This window comes from Trachypithecus francoisi, unplaced genomic scaffold (assembly GCF_009764315.1).
Source record: "Trachypithecus francoisi isolate TF-2019V2 unplaced genomic scaffold, Tfra_2.0 Lachesis_group12, whole genome shotgun sequence".
Classification (NCBI taxonomy): domain Eukaryota; kingdom Metazoa; phylum Chordata; class Mammalia; order Primates; family Cercopithecidae; genus Trachypithecus; species Trachypithecus francoisi.
In genome coordinates, this window is record NW_022681457.1 from 8943721 (window position 1) to 8954679 (window position 10959).

The 10959-nt window shown below is 50.3% G+C and overlaps 1 protein-coding gene across 1 annotated transcript; it reads right to left on the minus strand.

The window, feature by feature from the left end:
• Positions 1-5171: 5171 nt before the first annotated feature.
• On the minus strand, positions 5172-9390 carry LOC117091707 (cationic amino acid transporter 3-like). The gene is made up of 4 exons (XM_033224393.1): positions 8987-9390; positions 7818-7984; positions 6759-6867; positions 5172-5942 (listed from the first exon to the last, which is right to left on the minus strand). Exons 1-4 carry the CDS (start codon positions 9123-9125, stop codon positions 5833-5835), a joined length of 525 nt encoding a protein of 174 aa, XP_033080284.1. The 5' UTR covers positions 9126-9390; the 3' UTR covers positions 5172-5832.
• Between the last annotated feature and the right edge of the window lie 1569 nt (positions 9391-10959).

Here is a 10959-nt window from a genome sequence, read left to right on the forward strand (position 1 = left end):
ATGGCTCTCTGTGGAATGGTTTTGGAGCTGCACATGGTCGCTCAGCCTGATCCAGGGAGATTGAGGGCTCGCCTGGCCTCTCATGCAGTGGCACTGCGGCTTCATGTAAAAGGGGCACCACCTCTGGAGCTGTGCAGGTGTGTGTTGTGGTGGTGGCCAGCTGGCTGGGCCTGACCTCAGGCCCTGAGGGAAGTGGTCAGGCACCAGCAGTGTTGGAATGGGGTGGTCAGTTCCCCAGTTCCCTGAGCTCGATGGCCCATTGGAACGCGTGTATGAGTCCCAGTGGGGCTGGAATGGAGGTGGGGCTGGCGCAGCATTCAGGTGCTGACTCTGATGGAGAGGGGCAGGCTGGTCCCCTGCTCACTGGCCAACTCTCCAGCGGGTGCAGGCAGGGCACTCTGGCAGTAGGAGCCTGGGGGACGATCCCAGGCCTGTTGGATAGGGTTGGCAGATGGGCACTCTCTGGGTCACAGCTGAAATGCCTGGGGGGTGTGGGGGTGAGCACTGGAAGCCAGCAGGTAGTGAGCCCCTCTGGGCAGGGAGCCTGCGGTAGATAGTCGGGAGCCACAGGAAAGTTGGGGCCCCAGCCTGAGGGGAGCAGGGGCAGGACCCCAGTGGCAGCCACCATGGAGGGCCTGTCAGTTACCTCTGGGAGTTCCCTGCCAGAGGAATGTGGAGAGGCCACTGACCAGGGTGCTGAGGCTGGGGTGGGGCAGCTGTGCTGGGGGCCCAAGCCGGTCAGCCTGGCCTGGCAAGGAGCAGCGGAGGCAGGGCCCTACAGCCCATCCATCCCGTCCTCAGCATGATCCTAGCATAACTTCGCCATGGGTTCTTTCCGCCCTCTGCATAAAGACAGACCAGGGCATGGCAGGAGAGAAAGAGTTCGATAGACACGAGGCTGGTCATGCCACGTGGGCGATGGAGTTCATACTCAAACCATCCAAGGCTCACAGGTTAGGTTTTCAAAGGCAGTTTGGAGGAAGTAAAATCAAAGGCAACTTGGAAGGGGTGGGGGTCCGCAGGTTACAGATGCTTGCTACTGATTGGTTGGGGCAGAGATGAAATCCTAGGCCTCCTGGGGGCCAATTCGCTCCTAAGTGCAACCACAGGAGCGGGGTTGTTGGTCCAGGTGCAGCCAAGGGTGTCAGACATGCAAAAAAAAAAAAAAAAAAAAAAAACGTGGAAAGGTATCTCAAAAGACCAACTGGGGAAGCTGTTTATCTTCCAACCTCTAGAATGTCAGCGCCTTAGCAGGATTCCGGTTCTTCTCCCTGCCTCAGCCTGATGGGCTCCTATTAGCTTTACAAAAGCAGTCGAGTTCAGAGTAAAGCCTATGGTCATTTAAACTGTAGCCTAAATGTCTTCAAAAATTAGCTTGGCCCAACAGCCCAGGATTAATGGAGGGTGAGTTAGCTTAGCTTACTGTTCGCATTTTCCCACTGACAGACAGAACTTTCGCACAGGCGGCTTCACTAGCAGGGGGACAAAGAGCCTGGCCTTCCTTGTTGCTGGCGCTGTGGCAGCAGACAAGAGGGTGCTCACGGGGCGTCCAGGGGTCCAAGGCCTGTGGGGCTCCACACTGGCGTGAATGCTGCTCCGCAGACCCTCCAGGCTGCCTCCAGCTTGCTCTGGAAGCTCAGGGGGTCAGGGGGCTCTTCTCTGCCCAGGATTGCAAAGGACTGTGTCAGAAGTGTGGGTCCCTGGCTGGGCATGGTGGCTCACATCTGTAATCCCAGCACTTTAGGAGGCCAAGGCGGGTGGATCACCGGAGGTCAGGAGTTCAAGACCAACATGGAGAAACCCCCTCTACTAAAAATACAAAAAAAAAAAAATTAGCCGGGCATGGTGGCGAGCGCCTGTAATCTCCACTACTCGGGAGGCTGAGGCAGGAGAATCACTTGAACCCGGGTAGCAGAGGCTGCTGTGAGCCGAGATCACACCAAAGGAAAAAAAAAAAGAAGTGTGGGAACCCCAGGGGGTCTCACTCTCACCCTTTCTCTGCATCAGGGAGCTTCCCCTAGCTCCGCTCCAATCCCAGGAGGGCAGTTGCCCAGCCTCACCTGTTCTCCAAGTCCCACCACGGCCCTGGTGGATCCCAGTGTGGTGTCCTGGTCTATGCCCTTGAAGACTGGGCAGTTACCCTGTTTCCTCTCCATGAGAGCAGCATACACTAGCTGCGTCCATCAGCCATCGTGAACTGCAACCCACAGTCACATCTGTTAATAGTAAAATATTTTCATACTTTATTTTATTTGTATATTTTATATTGATTATGTTAATATTTTATTTTTATATTGATTATATATTAATGCTTTCTGTTGATTAAGGTTAACATTTTGGGTATTAGAATTTAGGTATTTTGGGTTAGAATTTCAAGTTATTTTTGCTTTTTTTTAATCGAGACTCTGTCTGACTCTGTCGCCCAGGCTGGAGTGCAGTGGCGTGATCTCGGCTCACTGCAAGCTCCGCCTCCCAGGTTCACGCCATTCTCCCGCCTCAGCTTCTGGAGTAGCTGGGGCTACAGGCGCCCGCCACCACACCCCACTAATTTTGTTTTTGTATTTTAGTTTCACTGTACCCGGCCTATCTTTGCTTTTTTAATGTGGCTACTGGAAATATTGAAATTACATACTTGGCCAGGTGCGGTGCCTCAGGCCTCTAATCCCAGCACTTTGGGAAGCCGAGGAGGGTGGGTTGCCTGAGGTCAGGAGTTCGAGAACAGCCTGGCCAACATGTTGAAACTAAAAAATACAAAAATTGCCGGGCGTGGTGGTGCATGCCTGTAATTCCAGCTATTCGGGAGGCTGAGCCAGAAGACTCCTTTGAGCCCATGAGGCAGAGGTTGCAATGAGCCAAGATTGTGCCACTGCATTCCAGCCTGGGCAAGAGCAAGACTGTCTCAAAAAAAAAAAAGAAAGAAAAGAAATTACATACTTGGCTCTCATTGTATTTGTTTGGACAGCACCAGTTCTAGATAAAAATGTGGCAGTATTTTTCAAAATCTTTTATTTTGAGACAGAGTCTCACTCTGTCGCCCAAGCTGGAGTACAGTGGTGCAATCTTGACTCAATGCAACCTCTGCCTCCTGGGTTTAAGCGATAATCCTGTCTCAGCCTCCTGAGTAGCTGGGATTACAGGCGTGCACCACCATGCCCAACTAATTTATGTGATTTTAGTAGAGATGGATTTTCACCATGTTGGCCAGGCTAGTCTGGAACTCCTGACTTCAGGTGATCCGCCTGCCTCGGCCTCCAGTGCTGGAATTACAGACGTGAGCCACCATGCCAAAAATCTCTTCCTGTCTATTCCTTTGAGTCAACATTTCCACTTATTACGCTTTTGTTTTTTGAGATGGAGTCTAGCTCTGTCACCCAGGCTGGAGTGCAGTGGTGCAATCTCAGCTCGCTGCAACTCAACCTTCACCTCCTGTGTCCTGCCTCAGCCTCCCGAGTAGCTGGGATTACAGGCACCTGCCATCCTGCCAGACTAATTTTTGTATTTTTAGTATAGACGGGGTTTCACCGTCTTAGCCAGGCTGCTCTTGAACTCCTGATCTCCTGATCCACCCACCTCAGTCTCCCAAAGTGCTGGGATTACAGGCGTGAGCCACTGCGCCCGGCCACACCATTTTTATAGCATTAATTTAACTTTCTTCCATGACACAGATACATGGACATTGTCATTTACTCAAGGAACTTCCTGTTATATCCTCAGGATCTCCTTCATAAAAATTACATTGATCACTGACTTTCTGTGCAGTATGTGGCAAAACCCATGAGGATATTAGAGGAACAATCTACCTTCTGTCTTTTGCCAGACTGGACTCACAGTCATTCAGCCATAATGTAGCGAATGAACTAGACAACTGAAACTTTAAATAAGGACACAAAATGAGAGAGTAAGTATTTTGACAAAAGTCTCAGATGAAATCAGGCCAGCTGCCCGCAGGCAGGGACCTTAATGGCAAGACACATCCTGAGTAAACAGGTGGAACGTCATTGTGCTTCAAGCCATGCCGGGAAACAGAGGAGAAGCCGAGGACAGGAAAGACTGAGGGCATCTGTGGAATTTGCGATTTTACTCAGGATGTAAGGTTAAGTCTTGCTGAGAATGTGACTTTCAGTAAAGATCAGATACAAGTGTCTTAGAAGATGCCAGAGAAAATCTGTTTCAAGTAAACATGATGGCCGGGCACGCTGGCTCACGCCTGGAATCTCAGCACTTTGGGAGGCGGAAGCAGGAGGATGGCTTGAGCTCAGGAGTTTGAGACCAGCCTGGGCAACATGGTGAAACTCCATCTCGACTGTAAATACAAGAATTACCCTGGTGTGGTAGTGCATGCCTGTATTCCCAGCTACTCGGGAGGCTGAGGCAAGAGGATCACTTGAGTCCAGGAGTTCCAGACCACACCCGGCTATCTTTTTTTTTTTTTTAAGATGAGTTTCATTTTTGTGGCCCAAGCTGGAGTTCAATGGCACAATCTCAGCTCACTGCAACCTCCGCTTCTGGGTTCAAGCAGTTCTCCTGCCTCAGCCTCCCAAGTAGCTGGGATCACAGGCACCTGCCACTGCGCCCCAGCTAATTGTTTATATCTTTAGTAGAGATGGGGTTTCACCACGTTGGCCAGGCCTGACCTCAGACGGTCCACCCACCCTGGCCTCCTAAAGTGCTGGGATTACAGGCATGAGCCACCACACTTGGCCATTTTCAATGTTTTCACCACAAAAAAAATGGTAGGTAAGGTAATGAATATGTTAATCAACCTGATTTAGCAATTCCACAATGTATACATATTTCAAAGTATCATGTACACCATAAACATAGATAATTTTAATACAAACTATATGCAATTGTACACCATAAACAGACAATTTTTTTTTTTTTTTTTTGAGGCGGACTCTTGCTCTGTCGCCCAGGCTGGAGTGCAGTGGCCGGATCTCAGCTCACTGCAAGCTCCGCCTCCCGGGTTCCCGCCATTCTCCTGCCTCAGCCTCCCAAGTAGCTGGGACTACAGGCGCCCGCCACCTCGCCCGGCTAGTTTTTTGTATTTTTAGTAGAGACGGGGTTTCACTGTGTTCGCCAGGATGGTCTCGATCTCCTGACCTTGTGATCCGCCCGTCTCGGCCTCCCAAAGTGCTGGGATTACAGGCTTGAGCCACCGTGCCCGGCCCGACAATTTTTATTTGTCAATTTTTTTAAAAATGTAAGTTTTTAAAGTTATTTTGGCTAGGCACAGTGGCTCAGGCCTGTAATCTCAGCACTTTGGGAGGCTGAGGCAGGTGGATCACTTGAGGTCAGGAGTTCAAGACCAGCCTGGCCAACATGGTAAAACCCCGTGTCTACTAATAAACAACAATTAGCCGGGCACAGTGGCACGTGCCTGTAATCCCAGCTATTCTGGAGGCTGACGCAGGAGAATCACTTGAACCCAGGAGGCGGAGATTGCAGTGGGCCAAGATCGCACCACTGCACCCCAGCCTGGGCGACAGAGCGAGACTGTCTCAAAAAGAAAAAATAATAATAATAATAATAAAGTTATTTTGTTAAGGTGGGCATGATGAGGTGCCTGTAGTCCCAGCTACTCGGAAGACTGAGGCAGGAGGATCACTTGAGCCCAGGAGTTCAAGTTCTGCCTGGGCAACAGAGCAAGTCCTCATCTCTATAACAAACAAAAAACAAAACAAAGTTTTTAAAAAAGCATTTGCTCACTGGCAATGCACATGGGGCTTTAAATGCATCCCACCTTCACACTCTGCAGAGCTTCACACTCTCCCTTCACGCAGAGGACACCTCCAGTGGACTGGCCCATCCCTTTTCTGTGGTGAAACTAATTCAGCGAGGACTAGGGATGTTTTCATGAGGAGTTTGGGAGCTTGACGCAGGTGGCTGCTGATCATTCTCCAAGCTGTGTCGGGTCCCATATCCAAAATACACAGCAAATCCTAATAGGGAAATGACACAATGAGAGGAAATGTAGTCACCCCTTCCCTTATAAATGCCCTATAGCGATTAGACTGTGGTCTGTTTATTTGGAGGTTTTCTTGTTTCTTTTATTTAGAGATAGAGCTTTGCTCTGTTGCCCAGGCTGGAGAGCAGTGGCATGATCATGGCTCACTGCAGCCTCGACCTCCCGGGTTCAAGCGATCCTCCCACTTCAGCCTTCAGAATCGATGTGACTACAGGTGGGTGCCACCGTGCCTGGCTAATTTTTTTTTTTTTTTTTTTTGAGACAGAATCTCATTCTGTCACCCAGGCTGGAGTGCAGTGGCACAATCTGGGCTCCTGTCACCTGGGCTGGAGTGCAATGGCATGATCTTGACTCACTGCAACCTCCGCCTCCCAGGTTCAAGTGATTCTCATGTCTCAGCCTCCTAAGTAGGTGGGATTACAGGCACCTGCCACCACACCCGGCTACTTTTTTGTATTTTTAGTAGAGATGGGGTTTCACCATGTTGGCCAGACTGTTCTTGAACTCCTGATCTTAGGTGATCCACTGCCTTGGCCCCCTGAAGTGCAGGGATTATAGGTGCGAGCTACTGTGTGCGGCCACTTTTTAATTTTGGTAGAGATGGAGTCTCGCCATGTTGCCCAGGCTGGTCTGGAGCTCCTGGTCTCAAGCGATGCTCCTGCCTTCATCTCCTGAGTAGCTGGGACTACAGGCACAGCCCACACTGTCGGCCTGAGACAGTTGTAGGGAAAGGTCGCAGGAAGAGTGTTGGACACCCAAGAGGCCTCTGTTTTTCCAGGAAGCTACTCACCAATCAACATCCAGACTCCAAATTGGGCCCAGGTCTCAGCGGTCATCTGCATCATCAGATAAACATTCACAGAGATGCTGACCAACGGGAGGACAGGCAACAGGGGGACCTGCAGGCAAAGAGTTAACCCTGAGCACACCACGAATGTCTGCAAGGGACCCTTAGCCCAAGGGGCAGGAAGGCCACAGCTCTGTTCCAGTTGCATATTCAATGACTATTCTTTTTTTTGTTTGTTTTTTTGTGGTTTTTTTTTTTTGAGACAGAGTCTTGCTCTATCACCCAGGCTGGAGTGCAGTGGCATGATCTCGGCTGAATGCAATCTCCACCTCCTGGATTCAAGTGATTCTCCTGCTTCAGCCTCCTGAGTAGCTAGGATTGCAGGCACGCACCACCATGCCTGGCTAATTTTTGGTTTGTTTTTTTTTTTTTGAGACAGAGTCTCGCTCTGTCACCCAGGCTGGAGTGCAGTGGCGTGATCTCGGCTCACTGCAAGCTCCGCCTCCTGGGTTGACGCCATTCTCCTGCCTCAGCCTCCCGAGTAGCTGGGACTACAGGCGCCCACCACCACGCCTGGCTAATTTTTTTGTATTTTTAGTAGAGACGGGGTTTCACCATGTTAGCCAGATGGTCTCGATCTCCTGACCTCGTGATCCGCCCGCCTCGGCCTCCCAAAGTGCTGGGATTACAGGCATGAGCCACCACGCCCGGCCTAATTTTTGTATTTTTAGTAGAACTGGGATTTCACCATGTTGGTCAGTCTGTTCCCGAACTCCTGGCCTCAAGCGATCCACCTGCCTCGGCCTCCCTAAGTGCTGGGATTACAAGTGTGAGCCACCTCATCTGGCTCAGTGCCTGTTCTGAGTGGGTATCCCATTGGGTGTTCTGGAAGAGACAGGTTTTGGGAAGTACTGATAGGTGGGGGCTGGAGGGGATGTCCATGAACACTCCATTGGTTTTAGCTACTGCCCTTTTTTCCCTGGTCTCGGAGAGTATTGAGAGCTTGAGGCATGCAGAGTCCACTGACTCAGGAGGGTGGTGTGGGGACATAAGGTCACCTACCTTGAAGTAGACAGGAGTGTTGCTCTGGGGCTGTCTGCAGATGGTGAAAGTGAATCCTGCAATGAGCACCAGCAGTAGCACAGCAGCTGTGACGTAGATCGGCTCTCCAGAGAACCGGCGTTTGGGCCAATGGGCCAGTACCAGGCAGAGCATGGTCAGCAGAATAACTGGAAAAGGGTCAAGGTTGGGGAGAGCAGGTTCAACTCCAGAAGCTAAATAAGTGAAGATCTTGGGCCACATCCTATCCCCCAAACCACATATATATATGTATATATATGTGTGTGTGTGTGTGTGTGTGTCTCAGCCTCCCCCGTAAGGACTACAGGCACGTGCCAGCACAACCAAATAATTTTTATTTTTTTAGATGTATTTTCACTCTTGTTGCCCAGGCTGGAGTGCAGTGGCACAATCTTGGCTCACTGCAACCTTTGCCTCCTGGGTTCAAGTGATTCTCCTGCCTCAGCCTCCCGAGTAGCTGGGATCACAGGTTCCTGCCAGCACGCCCAGCTAATTTTTGTATTTTTAGTAGAGATGGGGTTTTGCCATGTTGGCCAGGCTGGTCTGAAACTCCTGACCTTGTGATCCGCACTCCCCTTGGCCTCCCCAAGTGCTGGGATTACAGGTGTGAGCCACCGCGCCCAACCTAATTTTTTGTATTTTTAGTAGAGACAGGGTTTCACCATGTTGGCCAGGCTGGTCTCAACTCCTGACCTCAAGTGATCCACTCATCTCAGACTTCCAAAGCGAGCCACCACACCCAGCCTAAACTTCTTATTTTATGTATGTGTGTGTGCACATATGTGTGTGTGTGCGTGTATATGTGTGTGTATATATATGTCTATATATATATATATATATAATATATATATATATGGTTTTTTGTTTTTTGAGATGGATCTCACCCCATTGCCCAGACTACAGCACAGTGGTGTGATCTTGACTCACTGAAGCCTCGACTGCCCAGGCTCAAGCAGTCACCCCTCCGCAGCCTCCCAAAGTGCTGGGATTCCATGTGTAAGCCACTGTGCCCGGCCAAAAGTGCCCCTACTAAGAAGGGCCACCATAAATTCAAGACTCCTCTCAACTACCAAAGCCACACACTCCCTACCCGGCCCCCTGCCCCTTGCTATCAGGTTCAAAACACCCTGCAGAGAAACCCCACTGCTCACCAAGCAGAAAAGCACATCCATAGACGATGCGGCCAGATCTCGGGGTGGGGATGGTGCTGACAGGGCTCCACAGACTGGTCGGAGTGCTGGACGCTTCAGGAACACGTTCTGGGGATTTCGCTTTGGGTACAGAATTCATCTCCACTACTTCCTCCTTCGGCTTCTCATTCTTGCTGAAATTCTGGTCTGGCTGGCACCTGAATCAGAGAGAGTAGGGCAAGACTAACCCATGTCCCTGTTCATCCAACATCAGGGAGCCTAATACACCCACGGTAGCTCCCACGTATCCGAGGTTTCATCTACCCGTGTCCACTACAGCCCAAAAATAATACATGGAAAAGTCCAGCAGTAATTCATAAGTTTTCTTTTCTTTTTTATTTTTTGAGACGGAGTCTCACTCTGTCATCCAGACTGCAGTGCAGTGGCACAATCTCAGCTCACTGCAACCTCCGCCTCCCAGGTTCAAGCAATCTCCTGCCTCAGCCTCCTGAGTAGCTGGGATTACAGGAGACCACCACCACGCCCGGCTCATTTTTGTATTTTTAGTAGGTACCAGGTTTCACCACATTGGCCAGGCTGGTCTCAAACTCCTGACCTCAAGTGAGCCACCTGTCTCGGCCTCCCAAAGTTCAGGGATTACAGGCGTGAGCCATCGCGCCCCACCGTAATTCGTAAGTTTTCAATTGTGTGCAGCTTCAAGTAGCGGCATTCCACGCTCCCCACGCCCAGGATGTAAATCATCCTTTTGTCCAGTGTGTCCCTGCTGTGACCGCTACCGGCCGTGTTAAATCACTTTAGACATCTGAGTTATGGATGGGAAAATGATCATATATATGGACTGGTACTATCCGTGGTTTCGGGCACGGGCTGGGGGTCTTGGAACGTGTCCTCCGTGGATAAGCAGGGGCTACTGTACTCCTCCCACTCCTGTATGTGTAGCAACGCACCGAGGGCCAGGAGGCAGGCAGAGGGCTGGGAACCCCATCAGTCTTCACGTGTCTAGGACCCCAGTCTCACCTGAGGACAAGAACAGAAAAGACCACCAAGGAGTAAGCAAGCATGGTCCTGATGGACGAGAGGTTCACAAGGTCACTGAGCTCAAACAGGAAAGCCATGGTTGCTCCAGTCAGGGCACAAAACAGGGGAAGTTCCAATGTTCTACAGCATTAGAGGGTGACTGTCATTAACAACTTATAAGAGCTGGAAAAAGCACTTTGGAAGGTTGAGGAGGGCAGATCACCTGAGGTCAGGAGTTCAAGACCATCCTGGCCAACACGGTGAAACCTCATCTCTAATCTAAAAATTAGCCGGGCGTGGTAGCAGGTGCCTGTAATTCCAGCTACTCCAGAGGCTCAGGCAGGAGAATTGCGTGGACCTGGGAGGCGGAGGTTGCAGTGAGCTGAGATTGTGCCACTGCACTCCAGCCTGGGCTACAGAGCGAGACTCTGTCTCCAAAAAAAAAAGAAAAAGAAAATGAGAGATGGAAAAATAGGGTTTCAGTGTTCCCAGTGCAAGGAAATAATCAATGTTTGAAGTGATGGTTGTGGTATTACCTTGATTTGATTATTACATCTTGTATACATGTATGGAAATATCACACTGTACTCCATGAATATGTGCAATTATTGTGTTAATTAATACTAGGAATGTGGCCAGGTGCGGGGGCTCATGCCTGTCATCTCAGCACTGAGGGAGGCCCAGGCGGGCGGACTGCTTGAGCCCAGAGGTTCCACATCAGCCTGGGCAATACAGTGAGACCCCCGCCTCTACAAAATGTAAATATTAGCTGGGTGTGGTGCCACTGTACACTGGCATGGGTGAGAGTGAGATCTTGTCTCAACAACAACAAAAGTCAGATTATGTACATTTTCCTTAAATTCTTTTTTTCTTTCTTTTTTTTTTTTTTTGAGACGGAGTCTCGCTCTGTCACCCAGGCTGGAGTGCAGTGGCGCGATCTCGGCTCACTGCAAGCT

Bases quoted from the DNA above. Each gene is read 5' to 3' on its own strand.
- LOC117091707 (XM_033224393.1), bottom strand. From the start codon at position 9,125: ATGAATTCTGTACCCAAAGCGAAATCCCCAGAACGTGTTCCTGAAGCG. The intron at 7,985-8,986 runs GTGAGCAGTGGG...ACCCTTTTCCAG, and splicing joins TGGATGTGCTTTTCTGCTTG to TTATTCTGCTGACCATGCTC. The intron at 5,943-6,758 runs GTGAGTAGCTTC...TTTCCCTATTAG, and splicing joins TGGAGTCTGGATGTTGATTG to GATTTGCTGTGTATTTTGGA.